Consider the following 25,065-nt stretch of genomic DNA (forward strand, 5'->3'; position numbering starts at 1 on the left):
TTCCCTTGGCCTCAAAGAGTAGCGTCTTTGGGGTTTTGGATGTGGTTTTCTGTTTGTTTGTTTTCTTTTTAAAGAGGATCCCTGACATGAAGCATATATACAGGTTATCCTGGGATTGTGAAATTTTCTTTGAAACTGGGAAGATTGCTTTGGAAAGCTCCCCAAAGGTTGTGCTTCAGTCCTTCATGCAACTGTTCCCATGGGCTAATATATTTTGCTCAATACCCAAGCAATTCCAGAGACAAAGGGACAGTCAGCAAATCCTACAATTTCAGAAACCTTACAGCCAGCTCTAGAAATCAGAGCTTTTTTCACTGGGAATTTCTGAAAATGAAGAAATAAAAAATAACATTTAAGAGAAACCATCCATCACAGAATGTTTAATCTACCAGATAAATATAGACAGACATCCAACAAAATATCAGGCTAAGACTTTTATTCCAGTAGCTTTGTCTACAAAAAAAAAAAAAATGCTCTTAATCGCAGTGGCTTTATCCTCTAAGCAGAAGGCTACGGAAGGGCTTCTTGAAGCTCAGGAGCCTGATTTTGCTTCAGCATTATTCCAGTCGTTCTTACAAGCAGGTGCAGGGACAATAGGCCACATTCTTGTTGGAGCACTGTTATAATTTGCTGTGTGACAGGTGGAGGAGCATGAGTTTCTTTGTGCAAGGGTGGGAATTTTAAAATGCCATCATTTCCCCTTCAGCATCTTTACAAAGTTCTGCTCGAAGAGAAAGCAGACAGATACACCTTTTAGTTCACAGTTTCTATAGAAAGTGTTTATAATAAGTCTTATTTGGGCCTCACTTAGAACTGTTGCCATTCATGACGGCTGTAATGCTTTTAGCTGATGGGAACCTCTGTAAATACTTTTAAATAGATACTCATTCATGTGCATGCATAAAGCAGAATGGAGGGCTAGGAGAACACAGGCTTACAAACTAATTATTTGTTATAGATTTTTCCATTATTAATACTAACAAGGCAAGGCTATTTAGTGGCTGTACATTTTGAGAAAGAGTGAAAAAGGCCACTGGCCTGCAAAGGCCCTCATAGCAACTTTACCATGATCTGTTTCACAGTTAGCCCAGGTTGCAACATGCCCCTCTCTGGGGGAGAGTATTTTGACAGATAACAGCTTGTTCTGAGCTTCCATAGCCATTCTGCTCTTCATTAGCCCCTAGGAACCCTTGTCCATCTGAACACCTCTGCCGTAGCCTTCCCTGGGGATTTTGCTGGCCACTTGCCAGCTCTCAGAGGAGCTTAACCAGAGCCTGAGTTGCTCCTGGTTCGTACGGGAGCGTTCTCTCAATCCTCCATCATGTTATGCCACCGCTGCAATGTCACTGCTAAGACAGAACAACACGAAGACTACAGCAAGCTGAACGAGGGTTGGGAGGAACGGGGCCCAGCACCCCCAGGGCAGGAGCCACCACTTGGATCAAGCGTGGTAGCTCCAGCCAGCGTTACTTTGATTTTCCTCGTTTCTGTGATTTGCCATAAAGTCCTTATTGCTACTGTGTGCACACAGTTCTTGTTCTCAGAGCAGAAGCTTTACAAATGTTTTCTCCTGGCTACTATTGTGCAAGGAAGGATAGCATCTACAATGTTCACACAGGAGGAAAATCAGATTTCGTACAGCCAAATGTCCTATGGTAAAAATTGCAAATCCAAATCTTAGGAGCAAACAAGGTTATTATTTCCCCCTGTGACCCGATGTAAAAATACTACCAGGGAGTTTTATAAGGTTTTAGCTTAGTTAGAACTTTTCACTCCATGTGGAATGTTACAATGGTATAATTGTGCACCACAGTTTGGACCAAAAGGAGGAAATCAAAGTAAACACCTAGACAGCCAAGAGCTAAAACAAGTTCACCTGACATGGATTTAGTTATGCCTACTGCTTCTCTTGGTACATCTAGCTATCGTTACATGCTGGGTGGTACTTTGACACTTGTTACCAGGTGCTACTTTCTAAAGCAGAGATGTTAATTGCAGAATAAGTGTCTGCCTAGCCAACTTAAATCGTATTAGGTTGTCTGCTGCAGCAATGAATACTGGTCCTAGTAAGTAGCGTGCGGTGTGATGAACTGCACGGATTGTTTTGCATCTTCAGGGAGGAGTATGAGGTTTCACACAGGAATCGGCTGGTTGATTGCCACAAATATTTCCATCAAACTTTTCAAGGGCTTCAGTGCCGCTCACTGGGGAAAAGAAGAAAAAAAAGTGAAAAAAGTGTTTTAGAGGGAGCATCAGTAAATGATGTTAGCAACAGACTTCATTCAGCAGGCCTGTTTCTCTGGAACTGTCAACACGCACCGTAGTTTTGACTGCAGGTTATCAGTTAAGTGATTGCAGCATATAAACGCTACTGCTGTGTAAATCATACTTATCTGATGGCTTGTAAAAACTTGTTCTGCTATAAAGTACAATTTCAAGGAATCCCTCATCTTCAGCCATGTTGCCCAGGTGTCAATGATTTCCCCTGCATGCTGGGCAGATTCACTAAGCCTTATGTCTACAAATAGTCACTTAACTTTAAGCATGAGGTAAAGCAATTGTGTTTGTTGAGATTACCGATATACGTAGCTTCATAGCAGTGTCAGTATGGGGCCAAGAGCCACACACAGAATAACTGCTGTACCCTGAAAATTAAGGGGAACAGTGAGTTCTTACTCAGACAAGCTCTCAGCATCAATTCAAGGCTTGAACTGAGGATTTCATCCACTACTACTTGTACCCCTTCGCTGACTAACTACTATTTTATAGAAAGTGAACTGGAATAACAGTGCAACAATTTAGGGTTGCAAGACGTTAACAGGAAAACAAAACAAACAAACAAATCAATTCCTACCCCTATTACTTTCTTTATGTCATCGCATTTGTGTGTCCCAGAGTGGAGAGAATTTCCTGGTATCTTGGCTTTCTGATGTGATGTCCTCAGGTGCCCGTAGCTTTCATTTTGAGCAAAACCAGCAGCTTTGAGAAGCACACTCTTTCAGCTTTTCTGCACATCTCACCCATATTCATTAGATATATGTTCCCCTTCATAGCATAATTCCCAGTAAAATACAGACATTGTATTTGGTAGAGGAACATTTTACACAAGTATTATGTAAATTATTTTATAATGTTGGTGTTGGTTTTATTTTTTTCCTTAGTTTCAAATGCTAAAACAACATGTAAAAAGACCCAAGACATTTGGTTTATTTACTAATGCAGCTTAAGGACAGCATTTACCTCTTATCAAATGAAGATAAGAGGCATTAAGATAATTTATATTGCAGTGGATGATGGAATAAGTAAACCTGCACTTGAGGCCGACTCATAGTACTGTGCCATTATGTTTCAAGTGCTCATAGACATACAGCATATATTTTGAGGACACAGTGAAAAATCAAAGTTTCTTTGCTCTGTTTCCTTCTCCTCTTGCACCGGTGCTCCAAGAATTAATGCATGAATTGTTAACTGGAAGTAAAAATAATGTGGAGAATTCCTGACCTGAAAGGTTTATTTGCTTAGCTTTCATTTGTCTCTATTCTAATTAGTGTCTTTTCTACCAAGCTTCATGTTCATTTCTCAGCCAATCTATGAATCAATTTCTTTCCCATTGGGGTTCTCTCACCATCTTACAGTCCATTTTGGAAAGGGGGTCACACAGAATAATAAAACTCAGAGAAAATGTTTTATTCTATGAAGTAATATGTCCAACTGATAATATCTAAGTATTCCTTAATCTCAGTCTACTGCAACAATTAGTTGAAGGCTATCAGTCACACATTTCAGGAGGAGCTGCCTGATGGATCAGAACCAGTAACAATATTGTACTCGATATTTTCCCCTAGCACAAACTAAAAGTGCAGAGAGCTTGATCTTGAAAAATGTCTTTAAAAAATAAAAATAAAAGGCGGGTCACTTGTATAGCATAATATCCCAGAAGACTAGTATCTCTGTAATTGAAATCAGCATCCAAAGAACAAATTTGGCCTTGCAGAGAACCATAATTCTTGGGTCTTAATCCAGTTTGCAGGGAACTAAGCTAAAGACATAAATAAGTAACCAGTGTGGCAATTGGTAGTTTTGCTCCCTAACCTCTAAAAGATGTTCCTAACCAATAAGAAATGCTTCAGTTAAGTTCTTTTTTACAGTGCACTTGTTACGTGTGGAAATACCAATTCACCATCAGAGTGCACGTGCAGACTTGCCACATCCTGCATTTGCCACTACCCGAAAAAAACAGAAAGGTGAATTGCAGGAAACCTCAATGCTGCAATTGCACTGTGTACCTTTAGGGTTCCTTAGCAATTTCTTCGGGTATCTCCTTGTCCACAGAAACTGCAAATGGAGACAAAATGCTAGTGAGAAACATTGTATGGTATACCTGCAGAAGAAAAGGAAACAACTTACTCAGCTACAAATAAGAAGGGTCTTTTGGACTAAAGGAATATGATTTTCAAAGTCATATCTGGTATACAGACATTTTTCTTTATACTGTTTATATCTAATTGTAAAAGAGTTAGCAGCCAAACTGAAAATCTCTGTGATGTTGATTTTAACACACATTTTTCTTTGCATTCAATTATATTGTTCAACTTCAAGAGCAATATAAGAATGAATCATTTATAGCTGTACTGAAACATTGTAAGGCTTATAAATATCATTTTCTACATTTTTCTATACAGCAGTGTAATTTAAGAAAATTCTATCTTTCAAATGAAGTCAGACTTTTTAAAGAAAAAGTGTTACATCACATAGAGTAAAAGGCAGAGTTTCATGTTTTTACTGGACTGTATGTCTAGCCACTTGGCAGGGCACTGAGCTCAAAATGCCTCCACGGCCCACCTACTGGCACCCATTTCTAATGCATAGCAAATCACTTCAACATTAAATTTTCTGCTAACACTGCTGAAGGCAGTCACCACCAGCAGACACATTGTGTCTCTTCAGTTCTGCATGCTCTTGCAGCTAGTTCAGTGCAAGCTGCCACCGGTGGTTTTCACAGACCAAAGGTTTCAGACCCAGCTGTACTCTTGCACCTTCTGAAGTCTGCCCCGACTCCTCAGCATCAGCGTCCTGGCTCCTCGAGGCTGTGTCAGACATCTCTTGAGCTGCTGAGGCTACTCCTTCCTCGACACTGTCTAAGTTTTCCTCATGGTCAGAAGAAGCTGCAACATCCAAGACTTCACTCACAGTTTCTATGAATCAAATCAGAGAGATAATTGTCTTGTCTTTCCTGTCCATTCACTGGCACAAATAAGGGAAAGCAGTCAAGGCTCACAAAATGTGAAGTACCTGCCTAACATACATGCTGGAAGTAATTGGAGGCAACAGAGTCTATGCGATGATTAAATCTTATCATGCAAATACACTTTTGCAAGTGGAATTCCAGGAAATATCACAACTAGTATCTGACTCTTCCTAGCCCTGGGGCAGAAAGCTATAAACATGAGATGTTTTTATGTCCTAAAGAAAAAGTACACGTTCTACAAACTGTGTATTCTCTTACAGATAGAGATTTTATCTCCTGATGCCTATTTATTAGTGTATCTGTGTATCTACATTCTACAGGGACACCAAACACATCACGTTTTAAAATGTTACTCAAGCAAAATGTCTCTTCTCATATTCTTCTAACCTAGGCTTTGCATTTTTGAAAACCTGTGAGTAATAGCCCCTGCTTAATACAGAAAACTCTAGCTAGTGCTTTCCCTCCTTGGAAATTGGAGTGGTGTTCACACTCAGTCTTTGAGCGCACATGGACAGAATTTTGTAGGAGCAACCTTTTTGATGCCACAGCTGAAGTGCTTCTTTCAAGAGGAGAAGGCTAGAAACAGCTCATGATCACAGCTTGCTCCTGGCTGCATCAGCTGTGGCAGTTTAGGCCACTCATTATCCATTACTCCAGACACTATCTCCTATCTCTAGCAAAGATTCAGAGTAGCCCAGGAAGATCATTTTAACAGCTTTTTTTTTTTTTTTTTTTTTTTTTTTTGCTTATTGCATTTATGACAACCTACTAGGTGTCATTTGTAGTTCTGAGCACCGTGAAAATGCACCATGAAAATAAATCCTGTTCACTTTGTAATTCTGTTGCTATCACCATGGCTTTCTTGACATGTCTATATTAAACTGAAAGTTGCCCAACAGCAACCTGATAAAACTGTACTTTACATCAGGACATGTATGGAAAATTATTAAACACCTAACAACATTTTAGTTTCTCTGTATTGTCACAGTTAGAAACTTAGGAAAGGAGAAAAAAAAAAAAAGAAAGTAATATGCCATTCTGTGTGGTCTGCTCTTACATTGTTATCATTCTGTTCAGGATGGTAACGCGACGTTCCTTATAGTCAAAGATGCAATAGAGCATACAGATCAAGAAGGGTCTTTGCATGTGGTTTTTGTTGTTCAACTTGGTATTGATCAACTTTTCAGAAATTTTCAGTGTGCTTTCTTCCTATTTCCATTGCCAAAATATCATCCAAAGATGGTATCAACCTGAACATGGTGCTGTACAACTCCATAACCATGACTGCTATTTTGCATGTTAATCTGACCTTCCAAAACAAGTCTCTATTTTTTGGTGGTTTTTACACAGCTCAGTCTTGGAACAAATGCAGTGTTCCGCTCACAAGATAAACACATTTTTCCCTGTTCTAGGGAATTCCTGTGATCCCAGGGCAAACCAAGTTTAATGATTACCTGGCAATCTGAGAACAAGTCACCCACCGCTTGCAGAATCGGGTCCGTGACACAGTTCCTTGTCTGTGAAGGGCATTACAGATTACAGCAGGGTCCATCGCATCTCCCTCTTCTATTGATCAGCTAACAGCACAAAGCATTAAGAAGTTCAGGAGTTTCTCCTTTTTGTTTCCTTAAATATTAATTTAATCTCAGTGGGCTTGCTTGGGGTTTTTTATTATTTATTTATTTATATCTGCATGCTTTTCATATTTTTTTCAGTGCTGCCTAATATCTCTGTTGTTCTATGTACAATACTGCAGTAACACTACATAAAAGAAGATTTTAATCTGTGCCAGGTACAGTGATGACTCGTTTTTCATAATCCTTGGAAGCACTTCTCTGTCCATTGAGTTTTCATGAAGCTGATAATAAGCCTGTCATGAAGCTCTGTAGAAGTTAATAGAGGAATAGAGGGTGTATTGAAATCACTTCTAACTTTTGTTAGTTCTACAATTCCACAAGATTTAAGCTCATTTTTCAAATAGAGCCATAGAGGTGTTACAGCATCGTAACTGATTGTGTAATTTTCTGAAGGCTGATCAGTTTGAAATTCCAAAGTCCCCATATGTCTTTGTGCAGTGATGACTGTGACCCATTTTCTCTATTTTCGTGAGCTTTCTGGTGATTTCTACATGCTTTGACTGAAAATAATCTGCCTTGTGTAACTGCCTCTCTGCAGTGAAGACACATGTTATTTAAGTACTGTTTATATAATGCTCTCCACTGAATGCCCAGCTGCTTTCTTATAAATATTATACAATACTACGTCAGCTCCTTAACATCTTCATCAAAACACCTCTTTGAAGTGTTCCAGTCAAATTAGTCTTAAATGACTGTAACCCCAACCCATATAACGTAAAATCTAAAAATGGCAATGCTCTTGATATTCTTAGTTTTTCTGTATTCACGAGTTTGTTTTTTTTCTTAATTCTGTAGATAACAAACAAAACAACCAACAACAGCAGCAACAAAAAAACAAGCACATCATGCATTAACAGCACTGCAGTTAATGATTTCATAATTTTACAGTTTCATTCAGTGCTTTTTCCTGTCCCAAATCTTTGTAGGACATATTACTCTACAGAAGCTGTACACTTCATAATTTTAGCATTCTACTATTGCACCTGAAGATCTGAATTAGGAGCTTAGCTTTCTAGTCCTTCCAACAAAAGCTAACAAAGAACTTCAAGCCTCAGAGAAATCAAACTAATCATGTTTACCAGCAAGTAGCCAGGCTATACATATTGCATTAACAGCTGTTCTGAAAGTGTTCAAAGGGATTATAACATACTGAAAATTTAGAGAGTACAAAGACCTCAGGATATTTGAACCACTGGCATGATGTCACTACACAACCATCAGTACAGAACTCAACACCTTTATAATATCCATTGCTTCAGTGTAACACTGAACTCAAACAAAAATATCCCCTACTTTTGCCTAAGATAATTACATGCACTTTTAAGTGGGTTTTAGCTCCCTTTGCTTTACAAGATAACCATTTCAAGATAAAATAAGCCCTTCCAAATTGTGCATGCAGAAACATGACTGGGCAAGAACCAACTGCACATTAAACATGCACCAAACAATACCAAACTAGTTATGTTATGAAAGCCCATCTGTTTTAAGTTAAGTAAATATAAAAAAGGAAATTGATTTTATGGACAAAAGGAAATTAGCTTGTTTTGGTTTTAGACAAGGCAGCAGCATTAGGAAGCTCCAGTAGCTTATAGGCACTACGTCCAACATCCAGTTCCACCCAGCAGTATAATTTTTAGAAAACTGTATTCCTATAATTTCAGTGAAAAAAAGCTTCTTCCTTTGTAAAATATTTATTCCTGCAATCTCTAAGGATACAATTGTTACTCTTACAAATGCTACAAGCTCTAGCATTGAGAAAGCAGGACTGTACATTTCTGCATTCAGAATAGAACAGAAAACATTCCAAATCCATTGCATTTCTGCATTCTCATGGTTTTCCATTGATTGTCTTAATATTAGTGAGCTCAGCATTCTCCCTGCAGAACAAAGCATGATAAGCAGGGACTTGTATGACCTCTATGACTGATGTTTGCTCCAGCTAACAATATAAAAAATAAAAATCAGCAAAAAACACACATAGATTGATTTTCTCCTGCTAATAACAACAACATATAGATGCACTTTCAGAACCCAGATCCTACTGCTTGCATAGCATCGTCCCCCAAAGCTTTGAAGCATTTTAAACAAGCTTTAAAACTGTCCTGAGGGACTTTTCAAGCAGGATCAACTTGGACTTTTGTCTGGGACTCAAGAGTTCCAGTCTGAGGTCAAACCAACTTCCCTTTGCAGTTGTGTCCCGCCACGTGGCAAACAATATGTATGCTATAGTGTGGTCCTGAAGCAGGCAGGTGAAAGGGAGGGATGGCACAAGCTGAGTGGGCACTGATAAGTTCGTCTGAAATCTGCTAAGAACATGGCTCCTGCAATGTTTTTGTAAATGATAATGTTTCTGATAGCACTTTCTGCATGGGAGATATTGTCAGGTTTTAGAGTTCAGTGTTCATAAAGCTGAATTTTCCATATTGCGTTTCATACCACATACCATGCCTGAAAGCTAACAAACCAAACCAACAATGGTCAAATGCATACGTATTATTTCCTGTCAGGTTTCATTGTAACAATTCCTGAAAAAAAAAATAGTGAGATATATGAAATCAACGAGAATTAAAAACAAAGTTAACTTCTTTACCTACTGCACTCATCTCCTGTAATGTCAGTATTGTCAAGGTGAACTCAGAAAGTCAGAAGTGAGAAGTCTGACTCCCCTGTCTAGTGTGCAAGTGTGAACTACTCTGGAAGCAAAACTTTTTTTTTATTATTTTTTAGAGAAAAAAAAAAAAAAAGCAAAAAGCAGAAGTCTTTTTTAGTACTAACTTAAACTAAAGTTTAAACCTTGCAGCAATTCAAGAAAATCAACCATGTTAATGTGAGGGTTAGGTCTTCTTCCACTAAAGTAGCAGTTAACAATTAATTGCTAAGAAAAACAAAACAAAACATTTTACACGTAGAAAGAAGTTATCTGAAAAAGGAAAGAACTGCTGTCCTCCTTCCTCATGCATGTGAAGGACTTTACCTTGTGAAGAAATACACCCTCCTCTTAAGACGAACAAATAGAGGAGACTGACACGTTAGGAGCGGCATGAAAAAAAGAAAAGTCCAAGTTTAAAACAACAAAAAAAAAACATTTGGAGAGTGGGGGGCACTCCAGGAATTCAGTTTCATTCCTACAGCCAAACTTTCACTACCTTTGGCCAGTTGACTCAGCACTGCTTCGGAGTGCTCTCCTCGTACAGAGTGCTTTAGTGTTGAAACCTGTTGATCATTCTTGACATCTAGGGATAACAATTTATAGATGACCAAACAAATAGCCAGCAGGTGTAATTATACAATCTTGTAAAATAGAAGAATATAATAAACAAGACTTTACATTTTACTGTGTATTTTTGAAGCATTTTCTTAAGCATGCTTTTCCTATGCACAATATACATGGATAAGAGAGGTGTTCCTGATTTTAAAAAGAAAGTAACATTCAATTTTTCCCTTGCTTGGGGATACGTGGAGATTTTTTTTCCCTCAGGTTGGAAGTTTCATAACAAGACCATATAAGATAGCTACAGCCTTCTTAGTAGAGACAGCCTGCATTTTTCCCCAGTTTTGCATTTCCCTACTAATACATTTATACCTATCCTAGTGTAGGATAGCTTTAAATGTTCTTAGCTGCAAAAAATATGGACAGCTGTAAATGTTCCCTGTTCTTTGATCCTAATCTTTTGATTCATTTTAACAAAATGTGTATTTTGGTTAGAAAAAAAAAATCAACTGGCATTCACTTTCTCCATTTAAAAATATTTTTAAATTACATTTTAAAAAATTGTACTTTTCTGAGTGAATCATTTCACTTACAGACGTATTTTTCATGTCATGTTTGTGTTTTGCTTTGAACAGTCAAGATGAGACTGGTATCTTTCATGCAGAAAGTCACACTCAATTACTTCTGAAAATATTCTTTGCAGAAGAATTTGGCTTTATAAAGCTAAAATAATACCAGATAGCCAGCATAATATGAATGGAATCTGCCTGGAGCCACAGAATGCACACAAACCAAAATACCAAAAAAGGCTTTGATATTTCAAGCTACCTATAACATAACCAATGTCACAAAGTAATTCCAAAGGAAAAAAAAAAAATCAAATAACTGAAAATAGGAAACAGTATTCTATGGACAGTCGTTGGGTGTAAAGCTTCTCCCCATTAAGCTCCACTGCAGGTTTCTAGGGTGTCCCCTGAAACATTAAGATAGGCAGAGCAAAACGTTCCCTGTTCTTAGTTTAAAGAACTGCTCGTGAGAATCTTGCAGTGAAGTAGAATTCATTTAAAATCTGACACATTTTAAAGTAACTCAAGAATGCATATGTGAGATGTTGCAAAATAGATCACAAAAGGCGGGAGGACCTGTCTCCCTTAGATCCTGGATAGGTTTTACCCATGCCAGACAGTTGCCCAAGTGGCAACCAAAGTTGTTGGTTTTGGAAAAAGAAGTTTCTCTCTGCAGTGAGAAACACTGGCCAAAAATTAATACAAAAATCCCAGTGCTGGTTTGCACTGTCACCACTGGGGAATAAAAAGATGTCACTCATGCCATTTTCTCTAAAGCAGGACACTAACAGTATTCCTCCACATGCTGTATTTACAGAACACATTCAAGTAACACACGTATTAGTATATAACATGAAGTGAATGCTAACGGTGTAGACTGACCAACGTAAGTCCTTGCTTTCCAATTTAAAGAAAATTATTTTTCAAATTGTATTTTTTTTTATTATTATTCTTGATGTGGAGTTATGAATATTTTATTAGTAAAATCAGTACTTCCATTTTCTCCTTAGTGGTGAAAACCATTTATACATTATTCACTTTATGCCATTTCATCAGCTCTAATATTCCTTTAGTGATTACTTGTCCCCTTGTTCTATAGTAGACAAACAGGAAGACAGTTACTTTATGTAGTTCTCACACACTTATTTGTTTGCACCCTTGGCTGGGAATTACTAGCATTTTTCCATTTTACTGGAACCGCCACTTACTGCATGCTGTAAAAGTCTCTGTTCGGCTGAGGTGATCAAAACTGAACAGTCTTTCTGTTTACCAGCTCATGTCTTCAGATACTCACAGCTTCTACAGAATTATTTTCTAAACATTGTTCATATTCATCCCACAGATTTTTCCAGTTGTTTATGCTATGATGACGCATCTATAAGCTCAGTTTTATGAAAGAACAACAGGAGAAAGAGATAAGAGAACAGTGGCCGATATATGGCAATCAAAAGAATGGAAAATAAACACAGCAGCCCAAGGGACAGATCGAGAAAGGGACAAACATGAAGCAGAAATGGCCAACAGTAGTTCCATGGACATAGATGCTGCCCCAGTAGGATAACATTCACATAATTCTATTTTCTAAAGCCTAATTTAGCTCACTTCATCCAGTATAACCAATGAAGAGAAAAAAAAATCTTCTAAAAGGAGATTCTAAATAGAAAACCCTTATTATAGTTGACAATTAAGCACTAATTTAGTCAGATGAGAGGAATACTTTCCCTCATTCTATTTGTCTTGTGTCACAACATTCTCTATCTACAGACCCATTTAATGCCATATGTATAAAAATGGCAAACAGTAGGCCTGTTAGGAGATGCTTCTGATTTACACAGGCAAGGATGAGGGCTGCAGGGAGAGTACCAGTGTAGTGACTTTCCCAAGCTCCAACTGTTGACAGGTGATGTAGTAGTTAAGGTCTGTCCAGCCCTATCCATGCTGCATCCTGCCCCAACACGACTTTAAGGTCGTAAAGAGCTGCAGGTAGAACAGCTTTTCCTCCTTCCTACATCTCATACAAACAAATGACTGGGAGGATGCATTTGTTCTACTGAGCAACATCGTTATGAAAACCTCTGACTAAGTATGAGCAATCACTGAGGAGTTCTCAGCAATATCAAAATACTGCCAGTGTCACAGCGCAGATCAGAAGGCATTTGAGTACGCACCCAGAGTTTGGTAACTTACCAAGCAAAACCAACGTACACTGGTCACGTAGGGTGTTTTTATCTGCTTGGCATCATTGTGTGATGGGGTCAGCAAGAGTTCTGTCCGGAAAGCGGTAACTCCTGCCCAGCACAGCCTACATTTGTTTCTCTAGGTTGCAGACAGCTGGCATTATAATGTCATTCAAAGCTTAACACAGAAAACACTGGCACATTCACACACTAATCCTCCCCAAACCTAGTTACTCACCCCTCCTAAATCCAGTCATGGAAGAACAGTGTTTGAAATAATAAATGGAGAAGAGACCGTGTTCTTCACTACTTGCAAAATTAGAAAGGAACCTACACCAGGGAAGTCTACGAGCAAATGGCTTTGAGCTAATTGGTTTTGCTATTCCAGCTGATAATGGCAAAACCAGAGTTGGAACAAAGTTTGTAGCAGCAATCCAACAAACTAAGACAGTCGCTAATGCAACAACTCTGCTGAATCCAAATAGTCTCTTGCCAATCTGTGCATTTTATAGCATTTGTTCTATCTGAGGACTAACTGATCTTTATTTATCATCACACAGTGTACACTAAAAGGAAAACAGCGTGAAACTTACCAGCATCAGGCAGTAACCAAGAGTGACAGTGCAATTGCTCAAGTAATAGAAAAAGCACAGGAAAACAGAATTTAGAGTAACAGTGTGACACAATACTTTTTTTTAGCAACAACAAAATTCCAGATACTAATACTGAGTTGTCAATTGCATAAATTGAAGCAAAGAGAAAATTTCAGCCAAGTGCAACTATAATTAGCTTTCTAAAATTGAAATGACCCTGTTTAAGTACCTATATCCAAGGTTTTGTGGTTTTTGAGCATCCATAGATGTTCACTCATTTTACTTGCATACATACATATGTATCTATGCATGCTTGAGCTTGAGATGAATGTCCATTTGTTGTCTACTTTACACTTCCAAATATATTAAAGCAAGCTTTATAAATTAAGAAAATCAATTGCATTTGAGAAAGTAGAGGTGTGATGGTAATAAAAAATACTTGCACCTTCATCTGCAGAAATAGTATCTAGCTACCTACAAAACTAATAAAAGTTATTTAAGTAAGTATTCTTTTTCAACTTAAATCTATATTTTCCTTGTCTATTCTGAGAGAAAATACTTCTCTGCCTTAGTAAAAGTGCAGACACTTTTTCTCTAAATGAAGAGAAAACCATAAATGATCGACTATTAAATACAGAACTGAAAGGTATTTCCAGAATATTTTTAATAAATAAAATTTTAATTTAATTAAATTTAAATTAAATTTAATTTGATAAAAGAAAACATTTTAAATTCACAAGTAGCTGCTTATTGCAAGTAAACACTCTGGACAAAGTGCATACAGAGAAGAAAACTTCTGGCTCACAATACTATCTTCTTATATTTAAAATATTTTGTTGATTGAAACTGGCTTGTAGGAAAGGGATACTTCTTTAAGCTTTTGTGTGTTGCTTGTTAAAGCCTTCACGAGGTCAAGAGCCAGAGGCATCTGTCAGCTCCTTGGAGGTCTGAGGAAAGAACTGCCTCAGACTCCCTGCTGTTCTACTGCAGACTGGGCCTGAATGAGAGGCACGGATGCATGCTAAGGTGACCTGGTGACAGGCGGCGCCGCTGACCTTGCAGCCTCCCACCGCAGGATTCAGGTTACGCTGCAGCCAAGGCAGGACAGCCCCAGAGGAAGAACCTCACATGAACTGCTTATGGGATTCACACCGTTCGTCCTTGGCTTAGGCACGACTATTAGGAACGATTATTTAAAATTGACTTTAATAGTGACCAGCTGCACCAGAAAACTGTTCTCAGATCCCAAGTTTTAACACCCCGGAAATGCCAAAGAGATTGGGCACTCCCTTGCCTCGGACACGAGTAATCGCTGAGGTGAAGTACAAGTGCTGCTGCTTGACACGACACGTTCTTGCTAACATGTAATTTCCTGATGAGAGGTTGGAAGGAAGATGGCTGGAACAACAAGCAGAAGTCTCTCAACAATTTTACGTCTCACAGGTTTCTTTCTGCCAGCTTACCACTCAGCAAAGAATAATTGCTGCAGCAAGATTTGACAGAGGAGATGGCCCTCATAAATGTCTATGCAACAGAAGCTCTGTTCTAGTGCTGGTTTTTCAGTATGTTGCCTGAGAAAATAGATTTAGGAAATCAGTAATATCTCGATACCTCATCGACTCCCAGTCTACACGAGCAGTAACAAGGCACAGGTTTGCTCTTCTAAAAATAGTAACCAACTACACAAAGTCACTGTGTCTGGAATTGGATACTCAGACACGTACACACATTTCTCAGGCAAGATTCTAGAGCCTTAGCTGCTTCATCTTCAAAAGAGAGATGAGAATATTTACCATACAAAGATCCCACCCTACCCAACAATTAGTAATTATCCATGGATCAGCGTTGTGAATAGAATATTCAGCCACTTCGGGATACAAGAAAGCGTCCGCTTCTTAAAATGAAATTTTGCAGTTGCTCTGTAGAGCAACAGAGGTAAAGACTTTTTCAAAAAATCTCTATTTATACCTCTGATTCACTAACTTTGCATACACCAGACTGCTTCCTTTCTAAATGAAATAGTGTAAATATTCTACAGAAGTAGATTTCTTTTTAAAGATGTAGGTATTTTAATTATTACCTCATAATTAATTTGTTTATGTAAACTGTAATAATCACAACAAATATACTTACTCATACTTTTATGAGCTATTATTACCTTTACCAGGTTGGACCAAGTATTGTTTTAAAACATGTTATTTTTAATGGATTGTTTTGCAGACAAGCACAAGGAACCATTCACACATGAATTAAATCCCGTTTGTATATAGAGCTTTCACAGAAGTCAACCATTTGAAGAGCTGCACCACCTCTCAAGTTGCTTTGTTAAAAAGGCAATTAAGATGCACCCATACCTCAATAGAGCCTCCAAGGAAAAAGGTGGAATACAATTCAGGAATCAGCTAATACCTTCCAAGGTACTACAATTACCTCCCCACACACTAGCAGCCAGAACACTTGTAAACTCAGTTTGACTCATATTTTAGATGCAGTTAAGTGCACATTTGTTTTCTCAAAAAAGAAGTCAACCACTGGCACGCAATAAAGGTTCCATGTTTAAGTCAAGCTTAATACTCTCATTGGTTTTCACACATGGTACAGCCACACTGAAGTCTTCCTTTCCAAAGAAAGAATTTCAGTGAAGTTTCTCCTTCATCATAGGCTTGTCAGTTGCTTCCTTTGTTTTTAAAAACTGTGCATACCAGATGCAAGCGTTTGCTGCTTTCCTACTAAACAGAAATTCCCATTGCTTTGTGTGTATCCCTTCCAATTTTAAATTGAATCATTCATGAGGAAAGAGGAAAAGTCATTGCTCTGTACTTACAGGATAGCAGTAAATAAATTTGATTGCAAAAAAAAAAAAAATCAAACTAAATTATAAAATTACGTTTTATGCAACTTATGGATAGGTTTGCATACTTATATTGCCGTGATTTTAAAAAGGAACAGTAAACAAAAATATTTCAGAGTTCAAAATGCTGCATATGTAGCCTCCAAATGACTCATGTTTAATGCCAGCTTGATGTTTTATTGAATTTTGAAATTTTTAACCTGATCTATCTTTAAGACCGAGACCATAGTGACATGTTGGTTGTTTTGCAATTCCGCTGAAGTTAACTGACAGAAGAGCTATATTTAGTGTGCACACCCTAGGAACAGCCTGTGAAGTAGTGGACCCTTAGGAATCTGCTCACAGAACAACTGTTTAACCAATCACATTACCTGCTCACCTTAACGTAAGATCTTGAAGAAGGAGAATGGGGTCGTAAAACAAACTTAATTCTTCTAGTTTTAGACTAGCTCTGGTGCCACAGGCAGCATGCTTTTAGAGACACTGATTAAATGAACTTTCTTGAAAGTTCTGTTACCTTAACACTTATGATACGTCAAGGTAACAACTGAATTAGCTTTCACTGCAGGACAGCCTCCAATAGGAATACTGGTGTTTGTTCTTTGTGTTCTGTTCTAAGAAGCAGAGTTTAAGAACTCACAACATATACACACACACAAAAGTGCATTCATAAATTAACCTTGCACTGCAGCAGCTTCTGAATTAGCAGCAACTTCCGAATTAGCAGCAACTTCCTGCTGTGCTCCCTCCACAGCAGGGGGTGCATCCGCAGCTGGTAAGTCACTCTCCCCTCCAGCTTCTGGGGACACCCCAGAACTCTCATCCTGTGCTGCAGGTCCAGCAGCAGCTAATGCATCAGCTTCTTCCGTGGCTATGTCTTCTCCAGCAGCTTCAGCTGTTTCCTCTTCATCACCTTTTAAGGATTTATTTAATACAAATGAAGAAAGCATAAAGTGCATGCATGCAACGCAAATTCCCCAACTACTTCTTACCATCATCCTCATTTAAATTTAAAAATGGGAAGCTAACTAAGCTTTGAGATCAGAATATACAAACCAAGTCAATAAATCAAGAATGATTCCCCCCTATTGTCTAATGTCACACCAAAAAAACAGATGTTTACAAGATAAGGAAACCATATTCTTAATTACCAAGTTCCACAACTGCTTCAGTGTAGCAAGCAAGAGTGTGGCTTAAAGCAAGTGACTGTCAGAGGTGGGGGTGCAGGGAAGGATAAAAATAAAATGTGACAGGGACCAGACCAGACCAAGTGTTGCTCCAAATCCACTCTGATGAAAAGGCCAGTGATAATGGACTCTGACCTCACAGGGAGCAGGATTCTTCTCCTCTTCGCACCCAGTAGTGACGTTACCGTACTGGGAATAAGACATTTGCCACCATACCTGGGAGCTCTTAGGTATTGCATTATCAATCGGGCTCACAGCTCAGAAGCACTGCTTTCCGAGGCGCAGCTTCACTTTGTGCAGGGCTACATTCAAGGTGGCTAATTTGGCTGGCAGTAGCTGCAATAGGGCAGAGCCCAATACAGAATTAGTTTTCAGATGGGTCTTGTGCCATCTCTTAGCTCTCCTTTGCCAGAGGTATTCTGCTGTCCCTGTTTATCCTGCTTTCTTTAACGTTATACTTGCTGCACTGTGACCATACTTGGGACTGCAAGAGCCATAGCACCCATGTAAGAAAGATAAGACCTGTGGGACTGAATGAGATAAGGGACCCTTACTGAAACGAGGTATATAAATCAGAAAATTAATTGCAAATTTTAAGTGAACAGTGTTCACTTTACTGGAGATATGACCACTTACAACTTTTTTTTTTTTTTACCTAAAACAGTCCTATCTGTCTCAAAGAATTGCCTAACTGCTGTGGGTCAGACTCTTTAGAAATTGAAAATCACAGTTTTTCCCAAGCATGCAATACTTCATACTCAGCTGAGACAAGTCATTACAAACAGCACAAAACAGCAGAGAAGATGCACAAACAGCATGCAAATACGCACTAAGATCAAGAAAGTTATATAGCAAGTGTTCATTGCAAGTTTACTACTAGACCCAACTCACCAAGTGAAAAAACAGAACTGGAAATAAAGTTTGCAATACAGTGTAAACTAAGTGAGAAAGAAAAAGGAAAAGAAAAAAACTTAAAGAGACATAGTCAGAATTTATTTTATTCTTTTATATTTGTTTAAAAACTGAACAGATCAATTTTACGTCTTAGTCTTGCATTGGCATAAGAAAGCCATCTGTTTGTGTTTAGGTTTTAACACAAGTCTGCTCAGTGTTCAGTACAAACCAAAGCTTTGTACTCCACAACCTGATCATGTCCCTTTAAGAGAATGCTATCTTTCAGAAAAAATACATTGATTACGCAAAGAACAGACTAACAGCCAAGCTCAGCATTCAGTACAGTTTATTGGACAGTCAGATATAGAGTGCATTCATTCAGAACAGCCAGCATCTCAACCTCAGAACTGCCTTCTACAAAGCAGGTTCAGTAATAGCTCAATATGGTTTGGCCTTGCAAACATAGGTGCTTCTCATAAAGTCTCACAAGTATGGAGTTTACAATAGAAGGCATAAAGTCATCCCATGGTAGGTGAAATGGTGAACGACTGTCCTTTGTTTGTATTTAACTTCCTCGGGTTTGGAAAGAGATTTCCCTTGTATTTTAGTCTGGAAAGTGTAAAAGCAGAGTACAGATTAGAAAGATTGAATCAGCTTGCATTAAGGTAAAAAGAAAAATCATTGCTGAAAAGGAGGAAATACGGAATAAGTTAAAAGGAGACACAAGCAAATGGAAGACAAAGCTCGGTATTTGCTAAATAAACAAGTAGAATGTTCCACAAGGCAAGCATCATTTTGCAGTTCAAGTGATGTCCCAGATTTCCAACTGCAACTTTGAGTCAGGCTTCTGCCAGGGGCTTTTTAAAATCCCTCCCTACATTTTAGAGTAGATTTCAGTTAAAAAGAAATACAGAAAATTTGCTATTAGATTTTCTTATAAAGGTCTAATTTCATCATTATGTAAGATACCATTAAATATGATTTCAACCTGCTAATAAACAAGCAAGCCTGGAATAGTATTTGATGGTTTCCCTTGTTTTGACAGCATCATTTGCTGCATGAAGTTTTTTGTAATAGACAATTTGGGTTTGGGCACAAGGGGAGAACTTTCCTCAGAAAGAGAAACCATGAAAATTACTTAGATCAAGAGAGTCTCTCTCTGATCTGCTGCACCCTAGTAGTAAGCTCTTCCAGCTAGAATGTTCTTCTTACCATATGATAGGTAGCAAATACACCATGAACATTCTGTTTGGCATACTACTTTTCTGTCTGCCATTTGGTTTCATTGTCAACGCTGTTTTACAGGGCATTTTAAGCTTGAACTTAAGTGATCCTAAAAAGTATTAGATTACTTCAAGAACTTAATTTTTAATCACTCTTATCAGCAATGCTTACTGTGAAACAGTGTAAGGACTTGACCAAATCTAAAGAATATGTGAAGAAAGAAACTCCAGTGGAACTTCTGGGAAAAGCAATACTATGGTAACACACCACAACAAGATACACAAAAAAATGTGACTATGCAGGGCACAGGAAAAAAGGGGAGGAAGGGATGTTAATTTTTTTGAGAAAGCACATACAGGATTCCATAGGAAAAGTAAGAATAGAAACCTCTTTGGGGAGGATACAGTTGGGAATGAAGAAGGATATTTAAAAAGAGCTGATTCAACAGTAGTTTTGTATTGTGAATTGGAATTGGTCACTCAAGTCCAATTGAAAACTCCGGCTTGAGCATCTAGCCAGGAGTCCAGTATCCAAAACAATATAGAAAACAAGTGTCAAATGTCTTCACTGAATGGCCCCAGAAGTGTTTTAGTGTTCTTACTATCAATAATGAAATCATCTGCCATTGGTTGTTGCATTTATGGAAATTTCCAAGCAGCACAAGGCATCAGATATGGGATATCTGGAGAGTACCTGAACTGACAGTTAAGTTACAGAGCACTGGCTACTCTTACCCACGTCTCAGGCAACACAACTATAGCCTTCAACGGGTAAACAGTACCACCGACTCTCTTGGTATCCTACTCAGACATTTTGGTAGCCTAGGGTTAAGAGGCAGTACCTTGCAGAAATGAACCCTCAAAGAAAAGGGGGAATATACTGACTACATTCTGAGTGGCCTGGAAGGTTTTGTTACTGCTACCGCATTCTTCTGACTGCCTTGGTTGCCATAACCCTTGTTTCTTCCCTGAACAGCAGAAGGCTAAGTCACTGGGAAGAAATACGTACTTTGGTCCTGATCAGATTTTTTGTTTGATGGACAAGGAAGGATTGCATTAAAACTGTGGCCATCTCAGCATCCAAAGAGTAAGTTTAAAACCTTTAATATTTCCAGATGCATAAAAGAAAGGAGATTAAAGTATTTTGTCATTTAAAATCTTAAGTTCTGTAATTTTAAAGCTAAAAAAAAATAAAAAAAAGCTTTAAAGCTTTCAAGCTAAAGGCTACATTGTGGAACTTCAAGAAGAATACTTCCTAAAGAAATAATTTTAGAGGCTAACAATATAAAGCATGTTCTCACATTGAAAAAGAAATTAAACTCAGCATACTTTAGTCAAATCTATTCTTTGTGTGGAGGCAAATACATGAAATCAATTCTCTAGATGTCAGCCTCTGAAAAAATAAGGAATAGCTTCAAGTGCTATGGCTTCATGTTTTTAAAAGTTTTTTGTTGTTGCTCTAGCAATAACTCAATAAACATAAAGAGACCCTGAACAAGGCATTTTTATAATTGCTTTTCATAGCAAGGCCATGCTTGCCAAGGTCCTATCTTTCAGATTAACTTCATTGTAACACTAATTGATGTAGACAGAGACAACATTCCACTACAACTATTTGAACTAACTTGGTCTAATTATTTAAGCATGAAGGATTTGCCATTCATTTAGGTGGTGTCTGTTTTTCATTTAAATCTAAAATGAAAAGGATTAAATCAAAGTTGTGGGACAAGAAATAGGTTCTATTTACAATATTTAAATAACTAAATAGATATTTCTCCCAGCTCAACACATCAAGATTGAACTGCATTCCCTGATGACATGTGGCCCGGAGCCAAACTGTCGGCTGAGAAAGAGATATTATCTCTTCCCACCCCTCATCCCCACCAAAAAAAACACAAAAGAACAGAACTGATTTTGACAGCATCGTGCATTCAATCACGTTTCATTAAGCTTTCCGTAAATCAAATGAAAATGCCCAAGATAAAATCAATGGTTCACACATTAGCTCTTTTCATCCAAAGATACCGCAGGTTGATCACAGGACAGATCCACTGCCTAAGCATTAAGCCCATCTCCAAAATCCGAGCAGAACACCTTTGTCTTTACTCCCAGTCACAGATCTTGGACTCGGACAGGGTTAAGGCCCAATTACATAATCCAGATATCTGCTCCAGATCCTCGTGTACCCAGAGAACAAGAGAAGAGCTCGACTCACCCTTGCCTGACCTGTACGAGCTTTTCCGCCCTTCAGCTCTCTCCTGAAGAATATGCATATGCTCAATGTAGTTGCTGCGGGAGGAACCAACGGTTCTGTAGGTCTGAAAAATAACATATCTAAAGATATATCTAACTAATATATCTGCATGTCAACTAATAGCTAACTACAAAATTACAAAAAAAAAAAAAGGAAAAGGGGAGAGTTTCAAACAGGTACTACTGCTTGTCTTAAAAGGCATATCAAATTATTATAAGCAAGGTAAAAATATCCAAAAAATCTATTTTGCTTCAGTAACTTATTTACACACTACCTATTTATAAAATGTGTAGATGTCAGAGAGAAAATACAGTGTTTCAGGAATTGAACAGAGTATTAAAAATATATATATATGGCCAGATATTTATTTTTGTACAAACTATGTTATGCAAAAAGCTGACTGCAAGAGAACTTAAAATTCTTTCAGACATGCAGTCACACAATCTGATAATATTTTGAACCAACAGATGCTGCTTACCATTTTAGAGGATTATTTTGTGGGAGATAGAAACCTGTACCTCTTTGGGATGTGCTAGTCACTATTTCAAATCTCAAGGGAAGAAAGCTATAAAAGAAAGGCTTTAGGGGCATGAAGCACAGAGACTGATATACTTAGAGGCAGGGTGGAAAATGATTACTGAACGTGTTTGAAAATAACTTGGTGTTTACAAAACTCCAACGTGCTTTTTCTGAGTGATTAATATTCATATCCTTCTTATTGTCCCAGTTAACCAGGTTCATAATCTTCCCCTTCTGGGTTCACATCCCTCTTTCCTTCTGCAGCGTGTCCTTAATGTTTGTAGTCACAAGAAGAGGCAAGGTGTTAGAGACAGATGCCTTACTCTGTCTTTAGACACATTCATTTCACATGGCTTTAAATGTGTTTCCCACTGAGAATCACTGTAGCCATGCACATCAAAATAACAGTAAAATAGGCAAGCACTATACATTGTCCCATTAATTCTCTTGGACTGATTTTTATGTTAAACTGCTTCAACTCTATGCTATGACAACCACATTTTATTGACAGAGTTTACATCCTGGCCATATTTTTTAAATGCAGAACACGCCTGAAACCACATCAGCTAAGAAGGATAGAGCAGCGAATAGAATGACGGAGCAGAGAGAGCTCCGCTGCCAATCACTTACATAAAATAAAGCACTAAAAGCAGCAACGCCAGCAAGGAGATAGTAAATCATGTTCTCTCCAGAAGAGCCAGGAACACTCCCAGATGACATCTGGCGAAGCGGTGCTAGAAAAAAATGTTATTGATAGCGATGTAAAATGGCTGCTAAAATAGGATCATAAAGCAGAATTTTGCAGTCTGAGCTTTGCATGGGAAGGGACGATCAACAGAGCTGTATCAAAACTGGGGGATGCAGCTTAGCGGTGTTTAGCACAACTGGCTAAAACGGGGTGTGGTGGCTAACGTGAATGGGGTACACGGCTGAGGTCTTCCTAAGGGCATTAGATTTTGTTAGCTGCTGTCTGCCTGCATCAGCTTCCAGGTGCTGGGTGTCACCTACAGAGACATGCTCTGCCTAAGAATCAGAAGAATTAATCTGGTGTTATTCAGTCACGATCAGCAGCGGTACCACACACCAGCAGCGCGCTTTAAGCCGCAGCCGTTGCCTTTTAACGCCCCTCGCTTCGTTGCGGACCGGCCGCTGACCTTTAGCTGCACACCCGAACCCTGCCTCCAGCGCTGGGCGGCGGGGCAGGGCGGCAGCGTTACACAACCCGCTCGGCGCACACCGCGCTCGGCAGCCGCCCCCACGCAGCGGGGCTGTGGGGAGCACCACCCGCCCCCTCCCTCAGGCGGGGGAGCCGCCAACGGCCCCCGCGCCAACGGCCCCAACGGTCCCAACGGTCGCCACGCGCGCCCACCGCACCTGCCCCGTCCCATCCCGTCCCATGTCAGTCCCCCCGCCCCAGCCGTACCGCGGTGCTGGAGCCGGCCGGCCGCTGAGGGAGCCCGGCTGAGGCGAGCGGCCAGCGCCTGCGAGGCGGCCCGGCACAGGTACATGGCGGCGGCGGTAGCGGAGCGAGGAGCGAGCAGCGGGCGCTGCGGGAGCACCGGCACCGGCACCGGCACCGCACCGCCCCCGCCCCGACCCGCCCCGCAGGCGGGCGGAGCAGCGAGCCCGGCCCCTCAGCACGCAGCGCAACGCCAAGGGCGCTGGGGACGGGCAGCGGGAGGCTTCTCGCCCTTGGCTGCCCTTGGCTGATGGCAGGTGCGGCTGCGAGTGCTGCCTCACACACCAGCACCACAACGCACGGCTCTCGGGGGCTGGCACCTCGCTCCTGCCGCTCCTCCAGACATAGCCAGAGCGCAGCGCTGCACGCACTCCCCCTCTGCTGCCCTTCAGAAATACTGCAGAACTGCAGCACTGCCCCTCCAGCTGGGAGCTACCGCAGCTTCACGGCACAGGTCCTCGGGGAACAGCTGGGCACGACCCTCTGGGACAGGTCTCAGGGAGCCGTGAAGCAGAAAAGCGCCTGTGCCCTTCAGAAAATATGCAATACCAGTTAGGAAGGGGTAACTAATAACTAATGAGCCATAGGTCAGTTAAACAGTTCTGAGGGCTGAACTTTCATCCTCACTTTCTGTAAGCACAAAGTACGTTTATCTTCCATGCCACAGCAAAAGCAAAGCAAGCTTACTGGTAAGGAAATACTAGTAGCCATCAAACCCACACAATTTAATGGTTGGCTATTTCTGATTTTTATTTTTTTGTATTATCTCCAATAATGCTTCTTTTCTGTTCTACAGGACAGGAAAAAAAGAAATCAATCCAGACCACAAAGAAATGAAGAAATGAAGAACAATAGTCAGTATTCAAAGAACTACAAGTTTGCAAACAGATGTGTAACTAATTACAGCAGGTCTTTAAACCACTGCATCAGCCTTTGAAAGTCTATATAGTGAAAACTGAGCTGGAAGCTTCCCCTTTGGCATGTGAGGTAAAAAAATGCATTTTCAGCATTTATACAAATTACAATTTTATTAGGATTCTGGTAAATGTCATTCTTTTATTTGCTTATTTTGGAAATTCAGCCATGAAAATAATGGCAAGAGCACACTCAATTTTTGAAATATTTGATAAAGAGGAAATATAAACTTCCTCTTAAATCACGCTTGAATTTGTAACGCAACTTCCAGATAATAATAAAGACAGTTTGTGAACATTATTTTCAAAACTGTGAAAAAAGTAAATGCTAT

General features: G+C 39.4%; 1 protein-coding gene across 1 annotated transcript; it reads right to left on the minus strand.

Moving 5' to 3' along the window:
- Positions 1-398: 398 nt before the first annotated feature.
- On the minus strand, positions 399-23,975 carry MGARP (mitochondria localized glutamic acid rich protein). Its single transcript, XM_084517400.1, has 7 exons — positions 23,784-23,975; positions 22,991-23,094; positions 21,803-21,905; positions 16,963-17,196; positions 5,037-5,195; positions 4,287-4,335; positions 399-2,204 (listed from the first exon to the last, which is right to left on the minus strand). The coding sequence occupies exons 1-6, from the start codon at positions 23,866-23,868 to the stop codon at positions 4,289-4,291; spliced, it is 732 nt and encodes a 243-aa protein (XP_084373526.1). The 5' UTR covers positions 23,869-23,975; the 3' UTR covers positions 399-2,204; positions 4,287-4,288.
- Positions 23,976-25,065: the final 1,090 nt, after the last annotated feature.

The sequence above is a fragment of the Aythya ferina genome (assembly GCF_964211825.1).
Source record: "Aythya ferina genome assembly, chromosome: 4".
Lineage (NCBI taxonomy): Eukaryota > Metazoa > Chordata > Aves > Anseriformes > Anatidae > Aythya > Aythya ferina.